This window comes from Peromyscus maniculatus, chromosome 8 (genome assembly GCF_049852395.1).
Source record: "Peromyscus maniculatus bairdii isolate BWxNUB_F1_BW_parent chromosome 8, HU_Pman_BW_mat_3.1, whole genome shotgun sequence".
Taxonomy (NCBI): domain Eukaryota; kingdom Metazoa; phylum Chordata; class Mammalia; order Rodentia; family Cricetidae; genus Peromyscus; species Peromyscus maniculatus.
This window is the reverse complement of record NC_134859.1, coordinates 88,455,302-88,475,977: the sequence shown is the minus strand read 5'-3', so window position 1 is coordinate 88,475,977 and position 20,676 is coordinate 88,455,302. Positions and strand designations below refer to the sequence as shown.

Sequence of the window (20,676 nt, the reverse complement as noted above, 5' to 3'; positions counted from 1 at the left end):
AGGAAAAGGCGCAAAGCTACACAGAGAAACCCTGTCTCGAAAAGCCAAAAAAAAAAAAAAAAAAAAAAAGTGGTGGAGAAAGTGAATCAGTGGAAGGCCACTGTGTCCAGGTCTGGGTTCCGCCCTCTCCCGTGGCCTCCCTTCCACTTAGAGTCCCCCATCCTGAAATGAGGAAGATCATCACATCACACTGGGTTAGTACTTTCATTGTTCTCGGTAGCATTAGGCAGTGATCCCAGTCCCTAGCAGGTGGACATGCAGACCTAGCTTGATGCGGAAGTGAAGACAGCCAAGCGCTGCTCCCCTGAGGGCACAACTGCCAGGGCCTCCACCTCCCCGCCCCCACGGGTGGGCTTCTGGAAGTGGATCTCCAGGATGTCATGCAGTTCTTGGGCATCCAGGACATCAGGAATATTCGTCACCAGCACTGAGTGAAGTGCTGGCTGGTATTTGATCTAGAAAAAGACAGGAAACAAGGACTCATTGGAATACAGGGCCGTGGGGGGCAGAGGTTGGAATGAGGAGTACCTCATGAAAACATGGGATGGGTCTGGAAGGCCAGGAAGGCTGCTGGGTAGGCCATTAAGGTTTGGGGGCCCTGAGCCCTCCCCAGGCAGGTGTTGGGCAGGTAGACGCTTCCCTGGCCTCACCCACCACTTACCTCCGCTCTCTGGATCTTCCCGCTCACATAGGGAGAGACTCTCAGAGGGACCTGCTGTCGGCCCAGTGACACTGTGAACTGGCCAATCTGGCACAGGTGCTGGGCCACTGTGAGGAACAGGGAGGGGTGGGTGGCCTTTGTCATTAAGGCCTTTCCTCTCCCAGTCTCGTGCACCCTGACCCCCAGCCTCCCCGGCAGGACCCATACCTTGTTCATCAGCAAAACCTAGCATGACGGTCCCTTGTAGCATCTCCCGGGCCTCCACATCCCCGCCTCCGTTCTTGGCCTTGCCAAAGAAGATCTCCAACTTGTCGAGCAGCTCCTCCTCACTCAGCTTCAGTCCAGCAGGAAAGCCACTGACCAGCACCCTGTGGTTATCCGGCTGGCTGGACACCTAGCAGGAGACAGCGGATGACCCACTCATCCATATAACCCAGCTGCTGAATCCCACCCACCCATAGCACGGGAAAGGACCCTGCCGTTCGGTCACCTGGATGTTGGTCACCACAGGCAGCTCCAGGGGCTGGATCTGCACCCGCATCCGGCAGTCCTCGATGTCAATTTTATGTTCCTTGTGTTGTAGCAACTGATCAGCCACTGGAGGGCGGGCGGGGGAGGGAGCGAGGGCAGGGTCAGTACTGAGATACCTTCTGACCTCCCTGCTAACCCCTCCCACCCAAGGCTAACCTTTGGGGTCATCAAAGGTGACCAGAGCAGAACCTCCAGGCAGAGGGCAGCAGATCTTCAAGTTAGAAACCAGAAACTTGGACACTTGCCTGCCCTGCTGAGTGCGGCCTTGGAATACCAGGGGGACCTCGGGCACCGGGAATGGGATCTGGAGGTTGGGAGAGGGAAGCAAGTAATAACCTTCGAGAGTAGGAGAGGTCCCCACCCTTCCCTTCTGAGCAAAACGTCTCCCCCAGTTCTGTTCGATGCTCGGTGCAGAGTGAATGCCTTCACTGAAGAGCTGGGCTGTGTGGTGACGACCGCAGGTCACACCAGACACTTGAGCTTCCTTTCTTTCTCAGGCTGTCCTGGAGCTCGCTCTGTAGACCAGGCTGGCCTCAGACTCACAGAGATCCTCCTGCCTCTGCCTCCCGAATGATGAATGACGGGATTAAAGGCTTGTGCCACCACGCCCAGCTCACACCAGCCGCTTTTCATACAAGCTTTTGGTTTGTCCTCACACAAGCCTGGAATGTAGGTAACTTGACCTCACAGATGAGAAAACTGAGATTCATAGAGCTCAAGCAACACTCGAGGTCACACAGCAAGGAATAGTAGTCACACGGGTGCACGTGTGTCTGTGTGTGTCCAGATACCCATGAAGACCAGAAGAGGGCGTTGTATCCCCCCCGCATCTGGAGTTCTAGGCAATTAGGAGCTGCTCTGATGGGTGCCAGGAACTGAACCTATATCCTCTGCAAGAGCATCCAAGTGCTCTTACCCACGGAGCCATCTCTCCAGTCCCTGGCCAGCCCTTTTCTACCAGGAAAACCTCATTTCCCACCTAACCTTGTCTCTGGGAGAGTCCACCAGCTCCCTTTTCAGCTTCTGCAGCTCCTGCAGCTTCATCCTGAGCCTTACTTGCTCCTCCTGAAGACTGATGAGGACCTGTTGGAGCAGAGGTGGGTGAGAAGGCAGCCATTTAATCCCAGCACCCAGGAGGCAGAGGCAGGCAGAACTCTAGGTTCGAGGCCAGCCTGGTCTGCAGAGTGAGATCCAGTTCTACAGAGAAACCCTGTCTTCGGGGAGAAAAGAAAAAAGGAAGAGGAGGAGGCGGCAGCCATCAGCCTTTCTTGAGAACAAGTCAGCCTTGGGGAGGGAGGTCAGGTCTGGCCTCTCCAGATGCAGAGATGATGCCCAAGTCTCTGACCCCCTTTCCCGGGACTGGCCTGGTCCTGATCCAGTCCACCTCAGGACCCCGAAGCAGCTACAGCTGATTCACGAGCCTAGGTCCAGACTCTAACAAACACTGGTCTAGCTCTGGCTACAAGGCCTTGAGCCCTGCCAGGGAAGAGTCCCGCTGGCCCTCGGTCCTGTACCAAACTCACCCAAGTTCTGTGGCTGACTGGGAAGAGCAGCAGGAGTTTAGAGGAAGGAAAATCCCAACATAAAGGTGAAAGCAACCGAGTCCTCCAGCAGGAGCCTTGGCTAGGGATGGCAAAACGTCACTCCACTGTTTGCTAACTTCTGGTTGTTCTGGGGTTTGAACCCTGGTCTGTGGGCATTCAAGGTGCACACTCTCACTGAACTACACTCCGGCCTGTTTGTTAATATTTACTGAGCTAAACCTGCTTGCTTGCTGTCTACATTTATCTGTGTGAGTGCGCATGTTGGAGGCCTGAGGGCAAGTTTGTGGAGCTAGTTCTTCCTCCCTCCCCGTGGGGTTCTGAGGATTAAACTTGAGTTGCCAGGCTCACCCAGCAAGCACCTTTACCCCTTTTTCTTCTTTCCCCACCTCCTCTCCTCCTCCTTTTTTTTTTTTTTTTTTTTTTTTTTTTTTTTTTTTTTTTTTTGGTTTTTTCGAGACAGGGTTTCTCTGTGTAGCTTTGCGCCTTTCCTGGAACTCACTTGGTAGCCCAGGCTGGCCTCGAACTCACAAAGATCCACCTGGCTCTGCCTCCCGAGTGCTGGGATTAAAGGCGTGCGCCATCACCGCCCGGCCTCCTCCTTTTTTTTTAGACAAGGTTTCTCTGTGTAGCCCTGGCTGTCCAGGAACTCACTTTGTAGACCAGACTGGCCTCAGACTCACAGAGATCCACCTGCCTCTGCCTCCCAGGTGTTGGGATTAAAGGCGTGTGCCACCACACCTGGTGTAGCCTCACACTCTTTTTTTTTTTTTTTTTTTTTTTTGGTTTTTCGAGACAGGGTTTCTCTGTGTAGCTTTGCACCTTTCCTGGATCTCGCTCTGTAGACCAGGCTGGCCTCGAACTCACAGAGATCCGCCTGGCTCTGCCTCCCGAGTGCCAGGGACTCAAGCATTCTCCTCCATCTCCAGTCCCTCCTCCAGTTGTCTTGAGGCAGAGTAGTAGTATGTAGTATGTAGTCACGACGGGACTACTACCCCCCACGCAGTTCAGGCAGGAGTAAACACTCCTCCAGAGTTCGAGGATTACAGGCATGAGCTACCCCACCCATAAGCTAAACCTTTCAAATTGACTATGTCAATCAGTTCTGTCACAACACTGTGGGGATGCCCTCTTGACCTTACTTTATAGAGGAGGAGACTGAAAAGGGTTAGAGGATTTGTTGGAAGTCGTTCGGCCAGGCAGACTGAGTCCAGAGGGCTCTGCCACCCAGTGCTTCCCAGTGAAGAAACGAAGTCCTGAGTGGAGAAGTGATTTGCACATCTCCTAGCCTGTCCTCTTTCCACATACCAAGCAGCCTTCTTTCCAGGTTGGTGTGAGTTGGAGAGAGTCCAAAGAGAACAGCGACAGAATAGACAGGGAACAGCACGAGGAGTCTGAATGAATGCACCTTTGTTTGTGGGAAAGGCCGACAGTGGCTGGCAGCGCTCAGGTGCTCGTCAGGAAACCCGATAAGACTGGCCCAGGGAAGGGTGTCCTTGCTTGCTTGCTTGGAATGAGCCAGCCCTGCCTAGATCCCATCTGTATCCCTAATGTCTAGAAAAGTCTCTGGAACGAAACAGGTTTAGTAGACGTGTGATAAATGAGTGAAGTTGAGTACCAGGAGAGAGCACGTTAGGTGAGGTGCTGAAGACATTCCGTGTGAGTGTGTTCTGTTTCAAGCAGAGGAAAGCTAGAGCTTGACCACATTACGCTGGCTTAGGAATGGTGGGAAAGGTCCCTGTTTACATTTGTGAATCAGAGGTTACAAACTCAGTGTAGCTGAGGGCCAGTGACATCAGCAAGTCAAGACCCATGTGGGGTGACAAGGAGTGGCTGAGGTTGGCTTCCCCATGGAGATGTGGTTCCAATATCCTGTGTATTCCTGTTCTTTTTTGTTTGTGGTTGTTTTTTGAGATAGGATTTCTCTGTATAGCTCTGGCTGTTCTGGAACTCACTATGTAGACCAGGCTGGCCTCAAACTCAGAGAACCGCCTGCCTCTGCTTCCCCAGTGCTGGGACTATAGGCATGTACCACCGGCTTATCTCCCTATTTTTAAAAGAAATTAGGACTCTAGATTTTTATTTGAAAAAGGAAGCTCAAGCAAAAACATACTTGAACAACTTGCCAGGTGGTGGAGATGGCGGTGCATGCCTTTATTCTCAGCAATTGTGAGGCAGAGGCAGGAGGATCTCTGAGTTTGAGGCCAGCCTGGTGTATAGAGCGAGTTCCAGGACAGCCAGGGCTACACAGAGAAACCCTGTCTTTTTTTTTTTTGGGTGTGTGGGGGGGAGAGGGTTGAGACAGATTTTCTCTGTGTAGCTTTGGAGCCTTTCCTGGAACTCACTCTGTAGCCCAGGCTGGCCTCAAACTCACAGAGATCCGCCTGGCTCTGCCTCCCAAGTGCTGGGATTAAAGGCGTGCGCCACCACCGCCTGGCTTGAGAAACCCTGTCTTGAAAAACAAAACAAAGAAAGATTACCCAAGTGCAGTGGCACATACCTGTAATCTTTGTATTTGGGAGACAGAGGTAAGGTATACATACGTAAATGAGTTCCAGGTCAGGCCTGCCAGGGCTAATTGATGAGACCCTGTCTCAGGATTTAAAAAAAAAAAAACAAAAAAAAAAACTCTGTGTGGCTGTGAGGGCCAAATGACAGGGTGAACTGGACTAGGAACTTTGGCGTGAGCAAACACATCCAGATTCTGTTGCTCAAGCTCCACCCGCTATGGTGGTATTCCGATTCCCTTGTGCATGTGTATGCACTTGAGTGTGTGTGTGTGTGTGTGTGTGTGTGTGTGTGTGTGTGTGTGTGTGTATGTGTGTGCACATGTGGCACACAAGCAGAAGTCTGAGAACAAACGCAGATGTTAGTCCTTGCCTTCTATCATGTTTGAGACAGGGTCTCTCACGTGTTGCCACTGTATGTAGCAGGCTAGCCCTGGACTTCTGGGGACTCTTTTGTCTCTGTCTACCATCTTGCCACAGAAGCACTGGGATTATGGATGCAAGACGCCAAATGCCCAGCTTTGCTGGTTCCTGGTTTCCTGGGATTCCAGCTCAGGCCCTGATGCCAGCACAGCAGGGACCTTGCCCTCTCACCCGGTCCCCTACTGTGTAATGTCCTTTGTCATATGTTTTTAAACCTAATCTATTGGGGCTGCAGAGATGGCTCATGGGCTAAGAGCACTGACTGCTCTTCCAGAGGACCCGGGTTCAATTCCCAGCACCCACATGGCAGCTCACAGCTATCTGTAACTCCAGTTCCAAAGGACCCAACACCTTCACCCAGACATACATGAAGGCAAAACACCAATGCACATAAAATAAAAACGAATTTAAAAAAAAGCTAATCTATTATGGGACACATACATTTTCATTTTTCTTTTGTTTTCATTTTGGACACAGGTCTCTCTTTAACCCAGCATACCCTAACTCAAGGCAATCCTCCTGCCTTAGCCTCCAGAGTACAGGAATTACAGGAAAGCACCATGCTCTCGCCCTTTTATTCTTGTTACAAACGATCTACAATACTAACCTTCTCCTAGATGCCCTCTGTTCACAGTGGGACAAGCCCTGTGAGATGAAAAAACTGTAAGTCAAATGCATTAACTTTTGGAGGTGACCCAAAACAGGAGCCGCAGCCACCTGCAGCTGAGGTGCTGCTCTAACCAGATGCTGCACAGCAACAAGGCCATTAAGAAGTGTGTCATGGGGCTGGAGAGATGGCTCAGAGGTTAAGAGCACTGGCTGCTCTTCCAGAGAGGTCCTGAGTTCAATTCCCAGCAACCACATGGCGGCTTATATCCATCTATAATGAGATCTTATGCCCCGTTCTGGCCTGCAAGCAGAACACTATGTATAAATAAATCTTAAAAAAAAAAAAAAAAGAAAAAAGAAAGAAAGAAAAGAAAAAAGGAGTATGTCATTTGGAACACAATGGAGACCACTGCCACCAGGGACATTTCTGAAGTGTCTTTGATGGTCACGTGCTTTCCAAATCCTATGCAAGGCTGCATGCATGGTTCCATTCATAGCAAGGTAGTCAGGAATCAAACTCCTGAAGCCCGGGAGGACTGACCCTCCCCCTCCTGATTTAGATTTGCCACCAAAGCCCATGTAAGGAGCTTGCTTCATAAGAAGGAAAGACCAAACATCTAAGGAAAAAAAGATGGAAATTATACTTTTTTTTTTTTTTTTTTGGTTTTTCGAGACAGGGTTTCTCTGCGTAGCTTTGCGCCTTTCCTGGAGCTCACTTGGTAGCCCAGGCTGGCCTCGAACTCACAGAGATCCGCCTGGCTCTGCCTCCCAAGTGCTGGGATTAAAGGCGGAAATTATACTTTTAAGAAATGCATTGAGCCAGGCCGTGGTGGTGCATACCTTTAGTCCCAACACTCCAGAGGCAGAGGCAGGCAGATCTGAGTTTGAGACCAACCTGGTGTATAGAGCAAGTTCCAGGACAGCCAGGGTTACAGAGAAACCCTGTTTCTGAAAGAGAGATAGAGAGAGAGACACACACACACAGAGAGAAACAGAGGGAGAAAAGAAATGCGTTGAATAAACCAGATGTGGTAGTGAAAGTCTATAGTCTCAGCACTAGGAAAGCTGTAACGGGAAGACAGAATTTGAGACCAGCTTGGGTTACATATCCAGACCCTGTCTCAATAAATAGGAAGTAAGAAGACAGAAACACGGAGGAGGAGAGTACTCTGTGTTCACTTGTCATGGTTTAGCATTGTAGGGTGTCAGAGGTCATCCGCATGACTCCTTGCCATAAGCAGAGATAACATCAGATCACAAATAGAAGAGATCAAAATTCAAAGAGCACTACCTGGCTAGGTGTGGTGGAGCATAACTTTAAGCCCAGTTTGGGAGAGGCAGAGAGGCAAGTGGATCTGTGAGTCTGAGGCCAGCCTGGTCTACATAGTGACTTCCAAGCCAGCCAATGCTGCTAGTGAGACCTTGCCTCAAAAGCAAAACAAAAGTAAACAAACAAAAATAAAAACAAAAGACACTTCTTACTGAATGTGGTCACTTTGACAGTATTGTAAGGCCAGACCGTTGTGAGTTGAGGACTTATCTGTATGTGAACTTCTGATCATTGTCTTTATGATAAGTATAACTGTTTTTAATTGCCTAATCCAAGTTGCCAAACTTCTGTGATCTGCCCTCCCCACCACAGTGATGGGGATAGAAACGGACTTGTAAATGTTAAACACATGCTCTATCCCAGAGCTACACTCCCAGCCTAGGAGGTGATTTTGTGATACTTGAATGATGGCATCCTCCCGCACCTGGCACTGAGCAGGTCCTCATTAGCCACTGATCTGTTTCCCCTGCCTTCTGGGTAAATGGTATTCCACTAAAATAGGGGGTGGGGGAACTGGTGAGATGGCTTAGTGATAACAACACTTGACACACAAGACTGATGACTTGAATTTGACCCCAGATCAATGGTGGGAGGAGAGAACTTCCTGAAAGTTATCCTGTGACTGCCATATGCTCACCATGGCAAGTGTGCTCACACGCACGCGCACACACACACACACACATGCACACGCACACGCACGCGCACGCGCACACACACACACACACAGTAAGAAAGATTATGTAGTGATTAAAAGATACATTACTGGCAGGGCTAGAGAGATGCCTCAGAGGTTAAGAGCTCTGGGCTGCTCTTCCAAAGGTTCTGAGTTCAATTCCCAGATTCTACATGGTGGCTCACAAACATCTGGCGCCCTCTTCTGGCCTGCAGGCATACACCCAGAACACTGTATACATAATAAATAAATCTTTAAAAAAAAAAATAAGTACTTGCTGTCTGGACTGTGGCGGCACACGCCTTTAGCACACTTGGGAGGCAGAGGCAATTAGATCTCTGTGAGTTTGAGGCCAGCCTTGTCTACAGAGCTTGTTCTAGGACAGCCAGGGCTACGGCTACACAGGGGGATCCTGTCTCAATAAACAAACAACAAGGGCTGGAGAGATGGCTCAGCAGTTAAGAGCACTGACTGCTCTTCCAGTTGGACCCAGGTTCAATTCCCAGCACCCACATGACAGCTCACAACTGTCTGTAATTCCAGTTCCAGGGGACCCGACACCCATGGCAAAACACATAAAATAAAAATAATTTAAAAATAAATAAATAAACAACAAAAAAGCACTTGCTGCTCTTGCAGAGGACTCGGGTTCAGTTCCCAGCACCCACGTGGTGGCTCCCAACTGTCCTTGATTCCCTGGAGGGGCGCCAACATCCTCTTTTGACCTCTGAGGGCACCAGTGACACACGTGGTACACACACACACACACACACACACACACACACACACACACACACGCTCGTAGAACATGCATACAAATAAACTAAGAAATAAATCTGGGGTTCGAGACATGGCTCAGCACTTCAGAGCACTGGCTCTTCTTATAGAGAACCCAGGTTCAATTTCCAGCATCCACATGGAGATTCACAACCAGCTGTAACTTCAGATCCAGGGAAACCAATCCCCTCTCCTGTCCTCCACAGGCACTAGGCATGCAAGTGGTATATAGACACACATGCAGGCAAGAAACCAATATAATGATAAAAGATAAAAATAAATCTTTCAGAAAAGATAAATTAATCTAAACCAATTTTTTAGAAAGATAATGGGACTGGAGAGGTGGCTTAGCGATTATGACCTAAACTTAGTTACCAGGATTTTTCTTTTTCATGTGTGTGGATATTTTGACTACACGTATGTCTGTGCACCATGTGCATGCCCTGTCCCAGGAGGCCAAAAGAGGTGCTGGATCCCCTAGAACTGGAGTTACAGAAGGTTGTGAGCATCCGTGTGAGTGCTAGGAAATCCTGGTCTTCTAGAAGGATAGTCAGAGCTCTTAACCACTGAGCCATCTCTCTAGTACAGTTCCCAGGATACATGCGTGTGTGTGTGTGTGTGTGTGTGTGTGTGTATGTGTGTGTGTGTGTGTGTACACGCGCGCACGTGTGCGCGCGCTCATATTTACATTTGTGGATGTTTTGCTTGCATGCATGTCAGTGTACCACATGCATGCCAGGTGCCTGGAGAGGCCAGAAGAGGGCACTGGATCCCCTGGAACTAGAGTTCCGGATGGTTGTGAACCCACATGCTGGTGGGAACTGAAGCCAGGCTCTCTCCCAGAGTAACACATACTCTTAACTGCTGAGCCATCTCTCCAGGCCTCTCCCTCACCTTTAAAGACAGGGTCTCTCACTGGTCTGGAGCTGTCCAGGAGGCCAGGGTGGCTCACCGACAGACCCCAGCGGTGTGCCTCTCTCTTCTGCTGGATCACAAGCACCTGTCACTGCACTCAGCTTTTAACCTGGGTTCTTAGGCCCGAATACCTTCTCATGCTTGAAGATAAGCAGTTTACAGACTGAGCTGTCTATCTCCCTAGCCTTCCCCATAGGTACCCTTGTGACGAAGTTTAACATCCCTATGTAGTAAGTGAGGAAATGGGGATTAGACTGTAAACTCCAGAAAGGCTAATGATTGGTCCAAGGCAACAATCTGAAGAAACCAGGATTTGAAACCAGGCAGATTTGCTCCGGGAGCCTGTGGTTCTCCTTATTATATCTGAGAAGCAAATGAAAGCTTCTCAAGCCAAAGAACTAAGGAGAGGGGGAGATTGGGAAAGCTGGGGAGGACTAGCTGCGCTGGATCCCTCCTCAGAGGTGGCTGCCCACTGCAGGACACCGTGGTTGCTCCTGTGGTCTCACTGGCTGCTGGCAGGACCACTTCACAGCTGGGCCTAGCTGGTCAGAGGCCACCGAGTCAGAGGAAAGTGAGCACCCAGAGAGGAGCAATAGGTTGATATGGAAATCTGAGGGGAGGACTCTGAGGCTGGGAGATACCCCAGGGCATCCCTATTTCCCATTAGAGCAGGTACAGAATAATTTAACTAATGCCAATTATCTACGAAACTTGAGACATGTATCCACACAGAATCAAGGTCCTGACCTGCGTGTGCTGAAAGTCCTGGTCTTTGAGGCCCTAGGTAAAATGACCAGCCACCACAGCCTGAGGTGACCCCAGTTCTCTACTTCTTTCCAGCCCTTCAGCGGGTGTGAGCTGAGCAGGTTCTCAGCCTAGAGCACTCTGTATTCCCCCTCACACACCCGAAACACTCCTGCTCCCTTACTTACATCTTGGAGAGTCACAGACATGACTCACACCTGGTTGGCAAAAGCAGAGGCTTCAGAGCAGGAGGGTCCTGGAGGACTAAAGTCTGGCTCGGGCCCTTAGAGGGGGCTTTGGCCTCCTCAGCCTCCAGCAGCGTCTGAAATAAACTCCAGCCACTTCTGCTTGCAAGTTTTGGTTCTACTTTCGTTTTCTGTGAATTCCCGCCTCCGAGTACACAGCCCCACCCTTGGGAGGAGCCTTCAACTGCAAAGACCCAGCGTGATGCCTGATTCAGGTGTATGTTCTAGGGGATTGCAAAGGGAGTGGGTACTGGCCCCGACCCATCTTCCCAGGCAGATGATTCAAGAATCCCTAGGATTTCCCTCTACCCCTTTCTTAGACAGACGATTAGCATGTAGCTTTAGCTGGCTTTGAACTCTATTGCGTTTGCTTCCAACATGCTGAAGATTAAAGACATGTGAAGGCACATCCAGCAGATTTTATTATTTTTTTTTTGGTTTTTCGAGACAGGGTTTCTCTGTGTAGCTTTGCGCCTTTCCTGGAACTCACTTGGTAGCCCAGGCTAGCCTCGAACTCACAGAGATCCGCCTGCCTCTGCCTCCCAAGTGCTGGGATAAAAGGCGTGCGCCACCACCGCCCGGCTGATTTTAAAATTACATTTATTGTGTGGGCAGGAGTGTCCACGTACTATTGTGAAGGCATGGGGGTAACGACTTTTATGGGTTAGTATCCTGTGGGTTCCAGGGAATTATTCATTAGACTTGCCAGCAGCTGCAGCCGCAGCCCTTACCCACCCTGCCATCCTGCCCCCTTTTTCAGGCTGGGTTTCATTGTGCAGTGCTGGCTGTCCTCCAACTCATGCACTTGCCTCTGCCTCACCCTCCCTTAACCTTTGTTTTTTCCGAGACAGGGTTTCTCAGTGTCGTTCTGGTACCTGTTCTGGAACTTACTATGTAGACCAGGCTAGCCTTGAACTCAGAGATCCACCTGCCTCTGCCTCCTTAGTGCTGAGATTGAAGGCGTGTACCACTGCTGCCCTCCCTTAATTCTTAAGAACTGTGTATGATGTAGGTGCTGGGAAACAGACTCTGGTCCTAAGAGAACCTTGTTCCTAACTGCTGGGCCATCCATCCAGTGTCAGGATCTCTTAAAGATCTTTCTCTAGGATGAACACTGCCAGGGCTGTACTAGCCAACACTGGATCTGCACTGAGACACCACCAGCTTTTTCTATTAGTACACAGCCACCTGGTTCCCCTCACAAACCTTTTTTTAAAATGCTGTCACTATGTAACATTGGCTGGCCTCAACCCAAGACCCACCTGCCTCTAGTGCTATATGCCTGCATTTATGTTTGGGAGGTTTTGTTTTTGAGACAGGGTTTCTCTGTGTAGGCCTGGCTGTCCTCTGCCTCCCAAGTAGTGGGATTAAAGGTGTGTGTCACTAAAGCACATTGGCTTCATTTCACAGCCCCCTTTCCAGCGTCTCTTATCCCAAGGTCTCCTTTTTCAATATACATGCAGCAGGCAGACACAAGCTTTTTTTTTTTTTTTTTTAATGATGGGAACAAAAATATATCTAAAAGCGAAGCTTCTGGAAAAACCATTTATTCTTCCCTGTCTTGTATCTAGAAAGGAAAAAAACAGAAAGATACATGAAAAATGGAACAGAAAAACAAATTGTTTCATGGGAAGTAGTAAAAGTGCATAGGATAGGACCTACTTACCTTTCCTCAAACTTGACCTTGGCCTCCCGCCTGGCCTTGCGTTTCAGGGCTGGGTCTCTAAAGACATCCTTGTTGACAACTGTTTTGTCCAAGGGGATGTCCACAGAGTACCTGGGGAAACGGAGCAGAGGCAGGATTAGCTAGGGACTTAATTTGGCCTAGTCCTCGAGGGACAGGGGGCGGTAGGATCCAATCCCTCAGTGAAATAGTGAGGAACATCTACTTAAGCTGGACACCTTCTCATTTTAGTTAATATCCACTTCCATGGTCCTAAACTCTGGGACATCTTACTTTAATTTCCAGAACTCCTTTTTACGAGTGAGATTTATCACACAAGACTTTAAGACTGCTCCCCAACGAGTCTTGAAGACAGCTACAGTTCAGGACCCTCAATTCCTGTCGTCCTTTACTATTCCTGTACTGAGATAGCGTGTGCTGGAAGACTGTGGCACTAAGGGCCCCTGCAGTTAAAGCAATGAAAACTGGCTTCTCACTATAAGCTCTGGCTGGCCCACAGCTCCCCTCGCTTCAGCTAGGATGGTAACTACACTACCACCAACTGGGCAGGAAAGAAACTCTTTCTGGGGATGCACCTGTAGACCTGGTTCAGTGGTCCAGAGCACTGACTGCGCTTCCAGAGAACCTAGGCTCAATTCTCAGCACCCACTCGATACACATACGCACAGACCAATCATCTATGATGATTCAGGACTAAGTCACCTCTCCAGTGTGGTCTAAACCAAGCACTTGTGCGGCCCTCTCCTCCTACCTCTGTACAAACTCCAGGGATTAACTTTGGTCACCAACAGCAAGCACGAAGCTGCCTCACAGCCCAAAGGAAATCATCTTGTAGAACAGTGAGAGACCTGTCTTGTCTGCCCTCGATGGGAGACAAATGCAGCCATCTTTACTTAATATAAAATCTCAATCCTACTCAGTCAAAATGGAGAACAGAAAGCAAGATGAGCTGTGATAGGGTGCTCCCATACAGAATACAGGGTCCAGGATTTGAGGGTACCCCTGCTAAAAAACAAAAAACCACCCCAGCACTTGGATGGGTGTGAATTCAAGGCCACACAAAGAAACCCTGTCTTGAAAAGCCCCCACCCCCACAATAGGAGGGATCCAGGAGACAAAAAGAGAGGCATTCTATTCTCCAAGATGGAGCAGAGTCAAATCAAGTTACTCCCCTCCCCCAATGGCACTGAGGCAGAACCCAGGGTCGTGCATCTGGTAGGCAGTGCTTAGCATTCCCAGGACTGAGGGAAGAGGATCATCCACAGGCAGGAGAGGGCAAGAAGGACATGAACGAAAGACGACCTTTTCTTGTACCACAGCACCCACAAAGCTGTCACTTCCTCAGGGGAGGAAGTGAAAATCCACACTTTCCCATTTTTTTTGGAAAGCTCACCTTGTGGGCATGAGGTGATTGTAGTTATAAACTTTCACAAAGGACTTGATCTTTGACCTCTTGGCAATTTTCTTCTTGCCCATGGCAGCTGTCACTTTTCGGGGATAGCGGTCAATTCCAGCCACCAGGGCATGGCTGTAAGGGCGGTCTGAGGTGCCGTCATCAATGTTCTAAGTGAGGAAGAAAAACACACACACTGATGTTACCGCTTGGACCCTTATCAGTAAAACTGTATGTTCATTAGACACACACCTCCACACTACTGTAGAGGATAACCACACCACTTGATGCTAAGCTCAAAGAGCCAACAGGACAGTAAGTGTGTGTTAGCCAGTGTTTATTCGCATCACAAGACTTTGCAAAAGCATTTGAGAGACAGGTTTAAAAGCTGCATCCAAATATTCACGCTGGGCTTGGTGGCGCACGATTTTAATGCCGGCAGTTCAAGTCCGGCGTGGGACAGAGCCACACTGCAAGACGCTGTCTCGGAAAAACAAACAAAAAAGTAGACACTCGGAGTGCTGGGTGCCATCTATCATCTTTCAACTTGCCCACGAGGCTAAGGTTAGAGCTGAGGCTCCAAGGCTGGCAGCGTGGCCACCGAGACCAGGCTCCAGACAAATGGCAGGAGCGGAAGCCAGTGTCCTCAACAGCGAAAGTCTAAAACACCCAGGGGATGTTGTAAGTAAAAGCAGATCTCCGATTCCACAGACCTCAGCTGCAGCTGGGATTACTTGGCCGTGACACAAGTTAACCCCTCTAGACTTTAGTCATTAAAGTAGGTTACTGCAGGAATTACACACTACACCTGTAAGAGGGTCAAGACACGACGGCCACTACTAAATGCTTAAAGCCTACTCGGTGGAGATCCCAGTGTGGGCCAGGACCCCAATTCCCCGCACGCTTGCTTCAGACCTCTCATGCATTTACCGCCCGCGGCCTGGCCGCCGGGTCCCGGGGCTACTGCTCGGAACGGGATCTTAAATTCCGATCCCGCCCGATGCCCCTGGTGCCGCCCAACTCCCCGCGTGCAGGCGACGCGCCCTGGCGGTCTGCTACCTTCACGATGACGGCTTTGCGTCCGGAGTAGCGTCCGGCCAGGACCAGCACCACTTTCCCGGGTTTCATGAACTTGCCCATGTCTGCAGAGAACAAAGACAAGGAGCCGCTCAGCAACTTGCGAGGCGCAAGGCCCCGGAACCGACTTCTCTAGATGCGAGCCCGGGTCCGCAGGCCCGCGACCCGCTGCCGACGAGGCCACGCCGCGCGCAGGTTCTGCTCGAGCGACGCGACTCGCCACGAAGCCGCCAGAGGCTCCGAGTCGGACCGCGCGCGGCCACCCGACCCCGGGGTCGCGATGGCGGCGGATGGCAAGACCCGCGCCAGGCCGCTACTCACCGACAGCAAGGAGCCGGGACCCAGCGGAAAAGAAGGAAGAGCACTTCCGCCAACCTTTCACCCTGCGGAGCGGCGGCCTCACTTCCGGTCCCGCCTTTCCGGCTCCGCTGCGCCGCTCTCGTTTGGTGGTCAAAGCTGCTGGCGGAAGTTGCTGGTTGAGGTCGCGTCGGGCGGGGCGTTTGTTTGAATCGAGCTTTATTAGCAGCGCTGGCAGCAAGACAGGAACAGAGTTCCGTCTCCGGCGTACGGAGGGCGGGGCAGAGAGGGCGCGTGAGTCTGCGCACTCGGCCCCGCCGCTTCCTTCGTTGTGGTCCCCTGCTCTGCCCCTAGGAGGGGGGCGCGGTCTGAAATTCACTGTTTCGCCGCAGAGGAAGGAGCCAGGTTTCTGCGGGGGCGCAAGCCTGTAACCCCAACATTCCGGGGGCTGAGACAGGATTTCCAGTTCCCGTGTAACCTAGGTTGCATACAGAGACCCTGTCTCCATTAAATGAATAAAAAAGTATGTCATAGGGAACCAAGTGGCCTGTGCACTGTTGGCTGAAAAACAGGGAAGATCAAATGTTCTTATCTCTAGGGTTCAGCCCAATGATGTCAACTGTTATCGACTAGACTAAGCATGTGGCACTCCTCGCTCTTTAAAAAATTATATATATATAATTGGGGGGCCGGATTTTGAGACAAGGTTTCTCTGTGTAACAGCTCTGGTTGTCTTGGAACTTTCTTTGTGACCAGGCTGGCCTCGAACGATCCGCCTTTCTCTGCATCCCAAATGTTGAGATTAAAGGTGTATGCCAGCACCGCCCGGCATTTTTTCTTTTTCTTTCTTTTTTTTTTTTAAATGTTCACTGGTGTTCTGCCTTCATGTATGTCTGTGTGAGGGTGCCAGATCCCCTGGACCAGGAGTTACAGACGCTTGTGAGCTGCCATGTGGGTGCTGGGAATTGAACCTGGGTCCTTTGGAAGAGCAGGCAGTGCTCTTAACCACTAAGCCATCAGTCCAGCCCCCTTATTTTTTTATTTATGAGTATTTTACCTGCATGTATGTATGTGCCTAGTGTCCAAGGAGGTCAGAGGAAGGTGTTGGATTCCCTGGAACTGGTGTAACAGATGACTGTATGTCACTATGTGGGTGCTGGGGATTGAACCTGGGTCCTTTCCAGGTCCTCTGCAAGAGCAGAAAGTGCTCTAAAACACTGGGCCATCTTTCCAGCCCCTATTTATGATTATTACTCCAAAATTTTCAATTTATTTTAAAGGATTTATTTTTAATTATGTGTATGTATCAACATGCGTGTGTATGTGTGAGTATGGATCTCCTGGAGTTGAAGTTACAGGCTGTTATGAACCATTTGATGTGGGTGCTAGGAATAGAACTCATGTCTTCTGTAAGAGCAGTAAGTGCTCTTCACCTCTAAGCCATCTCACCAGCCCTTCTTCTGAGACAGGGCTTACTCTGTAGCTAAGACTGGAACTCACATCATAGCTTAGGCTAGAATCCAACTTTCTCAGTCTCCTGAGTACTGGAATTACATTTGTGAACCACCACACCCAGCTTATATTTACATTTCTACATCCAATTAAATTGTGTATATATGTATACACACACACACACACACACACACACACACACACACACACACACACACACACACGCATGCCTGTGACTATAGGCATGGGCCACCATGCCTGGCTGCAATTAAAATATTTTCTGAAGCAGGAGGAAACATTTCCTAAGGTTATGAACAGACCAGGCTCCCCCACCTGCCAATTTTAAAAAACATTTTTAATCGTTTTATTTTTTATTTTACGTGTGTTGTGTTTTGTCTAAATGTATACCCGTGCACCTCATCCCTGTCTGCATGAAAGCCAGAAGAGGGCATCAGATTCCCTGGAACTTCAGTTGACTATGGTTCTTTACCACCAACCACATGGGTGCTAGGAACTGAACCCAAGTATCTCTGGAAGAGCAGCCAATGCTCTTAATCACTGAGATGTCTCTCCAGCCTCCAGTTCTGAATGGAATCTTCATTAGGGAGCAGGTGACCACTTGGCTTGATGCCTGCACATTGGCTTCCCTACACATCTTGCCTTCAGTGATGCGGTGTGAGATCTCCTGAAGGCTGCCTCCTGACTGACAAGTGTGACCAGGCTCACTGCACTGGAGAACACAGAGTATGAAGCCCTGCAGAGACCCTGTGTACCTGCCTGGCGAGAATGAATGACAAAGGAGATACTTTGGAAAACTATTATGTGGCTCAACGGAAAGACCTGTGTCCAGAGTGGTGGCCCATGATTATAACCCCAACTCACAGGAGGTAGTAAACAGGGGATCAGAAGTTCAAGGTCATCCCCGGTTACATAATGAGTTCAAGACCAGCATGGGCTATAGGAGACTCTGCCTTGGTGGCACACGCCTGTTAGAGGCAGAGGCAGGAGTATCTCTAAGTTCAAGGTCAACCTGGGCCACATATCAAGGTCTAGGACAACATATAGAAACCCTGTCTCAAAACACCAAAACAAACACAAGAACAAAAACCCAAGAGGCTGGAGTGCTACAGTTAAGAGCACTCACTCTCTTCCAAAGGACCTGAGAGCACACCTTTAATTATATAGTACTCAGGCAGAGGCAGGTAGATCTCTGAGTTCAAGGCCAGTTTGGTTTACACAGTGAGATCTTGTTTTAAAACAAAACCACTTGTTTGGAGGGGATGGTAGCACACACTTCTTTTTTCTTTTTGTTTCTTAAGAGAGGGTTTTGCTTTAAAAGTTTTTGAAAGGACTTATTTATGAGTGCTCTGCCTGCATGTACACCTTTATGCCAGAAGAGGGCATCAGATCCCACTAGAGAAGGTTGTGAGCCACCACTGACCACTGAGCAATCTCTGCAGCCGGGGTAGCACACACTTGTAATCTCAGTACTAGGGGGTGGAGGCAGGAGGATCAGTTCATGTTCATGTTTAGTTACATAGCATGTTTGAGGCCAGCCTTGGCTACATGGGAGCCTTTCTCCCCCTGCTCCCCCAAAAAACCAAAGTATAGAATACTTTAGTAATCTGTTTTATGTTTGTTTGCTTTTGTCTCTCTGTGTAGCCCTGGCTGACCTAGAACTCACTATGTAGACCAGGCTGGCCTTGAACTCTGAGATAGATCTACCTGACTCAGCCTCCCTAGTCCTGGAATTAAAGGCATGTGCTGCCAGGTCCGGCCACTTTAGAAATCTTTAAGTATGCTATGCAGTACAGATTACCTTTCTTTCATTATGTATGTGTGTATATTATATACCCATGCTTTTTTGTTGTTGTTTCAAGACAGGGTCTCTCTATGTGGTCCTGGCTGTCCTGGAACTTGCTATGTAGAGCAGGCTGGTTGTTTTGTCTTTTGCGGTTGTTTTGAGACAGGCTTCATTACATAGTCTTGGCTGGCCTAGAGGTCACTATGTAGACAAGATAGCTTAAAACTTATGGCAATTCTCCTGCCTCTGCCTCCTCAGTGCTGGGACTCCATGCCTGGCCCTCCCCCTTTTTTAAAGTTACATTTGTGAGTTTGTATTTGCATATGGGTGGGCACACACCATGGCGACTGTGTGGAGGTCAGAAGACAACTTGCATGAATTGGTCTCTTTCCACCCTGTAGGTCCAGGATAGAACTCAAAGTCATCAGGCTTGGTTGGTGCCCATACCTGCTGAGCCATCTCACTGGCCTTTATTTTTCCTTTAAGTCTCATGTGTCCCAGGCTAGCCTCAAACTTGTGGCAATGCTCCTGTCTCTGCTCCCTCAGTGCTGGGATTCTAAGCATTAAACTACCACACCCTTTGCGGTGTTATTTTTGAAAGTGTACTGGCTCCAGAGAGCAGCACCTAGTCCTAATCCATCCTTTGTTTAACCACACCTTTTGTTTCTCTGATACCTTTTGTTTCTCTTCTTGTCCTATGTGAATCTTGTCTGAGTCTCCCAAGGATCAAAGGCCCATGCAAAAACTTGGTTCAGGAAACCCAGAAAACCTGGTACCTGAGAAATCTAGGAATTTGCACTTGGCACTGTATCTTTGGGAGCTCCTTTCAGGTTTCTTTGATGATATGGAAATGAACTGACTAAACTGTAAATAGAGAGAAAGTAAAAATGCCCTAGGTGAAGGGAAAGTGCTTCAGTCCTTTGAGGCTGGACCCGCCTGCAGCCATGTTAATTCTTTTTTTTTTTTTTTTTTTTTTTTTTTTTTTTTTTTTTTTTTTTTTGGTTTTTCGAGACAGGGTTTCTCTGTGTAGCTTTGCGCCTTTCCTGGAACTCACTTGGTAGCCCAGGCTGGCCTCGAACTCACAAAGATCCGCCTGCCTCTGCCTCCCGAGTGCTGGGATTAAAGGCGTGCGCCACCACCGCCCGGCTTGCCATGTTAATTCTTAAGATGCCTCTGAGTCTTCTTTCCACGGATCTGCATGAACCCACACATCCGTACCATGACAATCCATGGCATCCTCCCGTACAGAGCACTGGGATTATAGGCTGTGCCACCGTGCCCAGGTCCACTGCTCTTTTTCACTTCATTCTTGGATATCCTCAGACTTGATGTCACTCCTCTCCTCCCTTACTGGGCTGTAGTCCAAGCCAGGGACAGATTTATATTGTTATAGGCAGCGCCTTCCCTAGAGATGACTGCTGGGATGCTGGGGGTCTTTTGTGGGAACTCGTCTTTAGGCTTCATGAAGAACTTGGCAGAGCAATGCCTGTCTGCCTCACTGCCTTCAGCCTAGTACTTAGGCGGCTAGAATTTCTGGCAAGTATTTAGAAAATACTTAGTGCTCTCCAAAGTAAAGGTAAAATTAAAGGATGGAAACGGGAGAGATAAACGACTTAAACACAGAATGGCACAATGAAATACCATGGTGGAGCATAAAGATGAGAAGCTTTGGCTCTAGGCGAGTTCAAATCTCAAGTCTTTGAGTACCCTTCAGGTTCCACAGCTGTAAAGGGAAGAGGTAATAATGTCATGCCTTGTAAGGAGGGGGAGTGAAATTAGGACGGCACAACAGAAAAATACTTTCTATTCCGCTACCACAAAGTCTTCATGCAAACAAAGATGGCAAAACAAGACAGAACTCGAACGGTGGGTGGGTGCTTGCCACACAAGCCTGCTGGTGAGTTCAGCTGCTGGAACCCACTAATGACGGAAGAACTCCACAGCAGAGCCACAGAACTCCTGTCCCCCCGCCCCACACACACACCACACACGTAAGTGAAACGACAGTATGGG

The 20,676-nt window shown here is 49.3% G+C and overlaps 2 protein-coding genes across 3 annotated transcripts; both read right to left on the bottom strand.

Moving 5' to 3' along the window:
• Positions 1 to 190: 190 nt before the first annotated feature.
• On the bottom strand, positions 191 to 11,066 carry Ifi35 (interferon induced protein 35). 2 transcript variants are annotated; one of them, XM_042282852.2, is made up of 8 exons: positions 10,900 to 11,040; positions 6,271 to 6,308; positions 2,177 to 2,275; positions 1,349 to 1,496; positions 1,152 to 1,258; positions 869 to 1,055; positions 662 to 768; positions 191 to 455 (listed from the first exon to the last, which is right to left on the bottom strand). In XM_042282852.2, the coding sequence occupies exons 3-8, from the start codon at positions 2,234 to 2,236 to the stop codon at positions 264 to 266; spliced, it is 801 nt and encodes a 266-aa protein (XP_042138786.1). In that variant the 5' UTR covers positions 2,237 to 2,275; positions 6,271 to 6,308; positions 10,900 to 11,040; the 3' UTR covers positions 191 to 263. The 2 variants fall into 2 exon arrangements, with proteins under 2 accessions (XP_042138786.1, XP_006993005.1); XM_006992943.4 differs by lacking the exon at positions 6,271 to 6,308 and having other exon boundaries at positions 10,900 to 11,066.
• Positions 11,067 to 12,372: 1,306 nt separating this feature from the next.
• Rpl27 (ribosomal protein L27) lies at positions 12,373 to 15,584 on the bottom strand. Its single transcript, XM_015986471.3, has 5 exons — positions 15,432 to 15,584; positions 15,093 to 15,175; positions 14,034 to 14,203; positions 12,623 to 12,733; positions 12,373 to 12,523 (listed from the first exon to the last, which is right to left on the bottom strand). Exons 2-5 carry the CDS (start codon positions 15,171 to 15,173, stop codon positions 12,475 to 12,477), a joined length of 411 nt encoding a protein of 136 aa, XP_015841957.1. The 5' UTR covers positions 15,174 to 15,175; positions 15,432 to 15,584; the 3' UTR covers positions 12,373 to 12,474.
• Between the last annotated feature and the right edge of the window lie 5,092 nt (positions 15,585 to 20,676).

What these genes read in the sequence shown, in the direction of transcription:
- Ifi35 (XM_006992943.4), bottom strand. Translation starts at nt 10,920, where the DNA reads ATGTCTGTGACTCTCCAAGAT. An exon ending in TGTCTGTGACTCTCCAAGAT is followed by an intron (nt 2,276 to 10,899) that starts GTAAGTAAGGGA and finishes CTGCTCCAACAG; the next exon opens with GTCCTCATCAGTCTTCAGGA. An exon ending in CACCTTTGATGACCCCAAAG is followed by an intron (nt 1,259 to 1,348) that starts GTTAGCCTTGGG and finishes CCCGCCCTCCAG; the next exon opens with TGGCTGATCAGTTGCTACAA.
- Rpl27 (XM_015986471.3), bottom strand. Translation starts at nt 15,173, where the DNA reads ATGGGCAAGTTCATGAAACCCGGGAAAGTGGTGCTGGTCCTGGCCGGA. An exon ending in GCAAAGCCGTCATCGTGAAG is followed by an intron (nt 14,204 to 15,092) that starts GTAGCAGACCGC and finishes TTCCTCACTTAG; the next exon opens with AACATTGATGACGGCACCTC. An exon ending in AATCACCTCATGCCCACAAG is followed by an intron (nt 12,734 to 14,033) that starts GTGAGCTTTCCA and finishes CCGTTTCCCCAG; the next exon opens with GTACTCTGTGGACATCCCCT.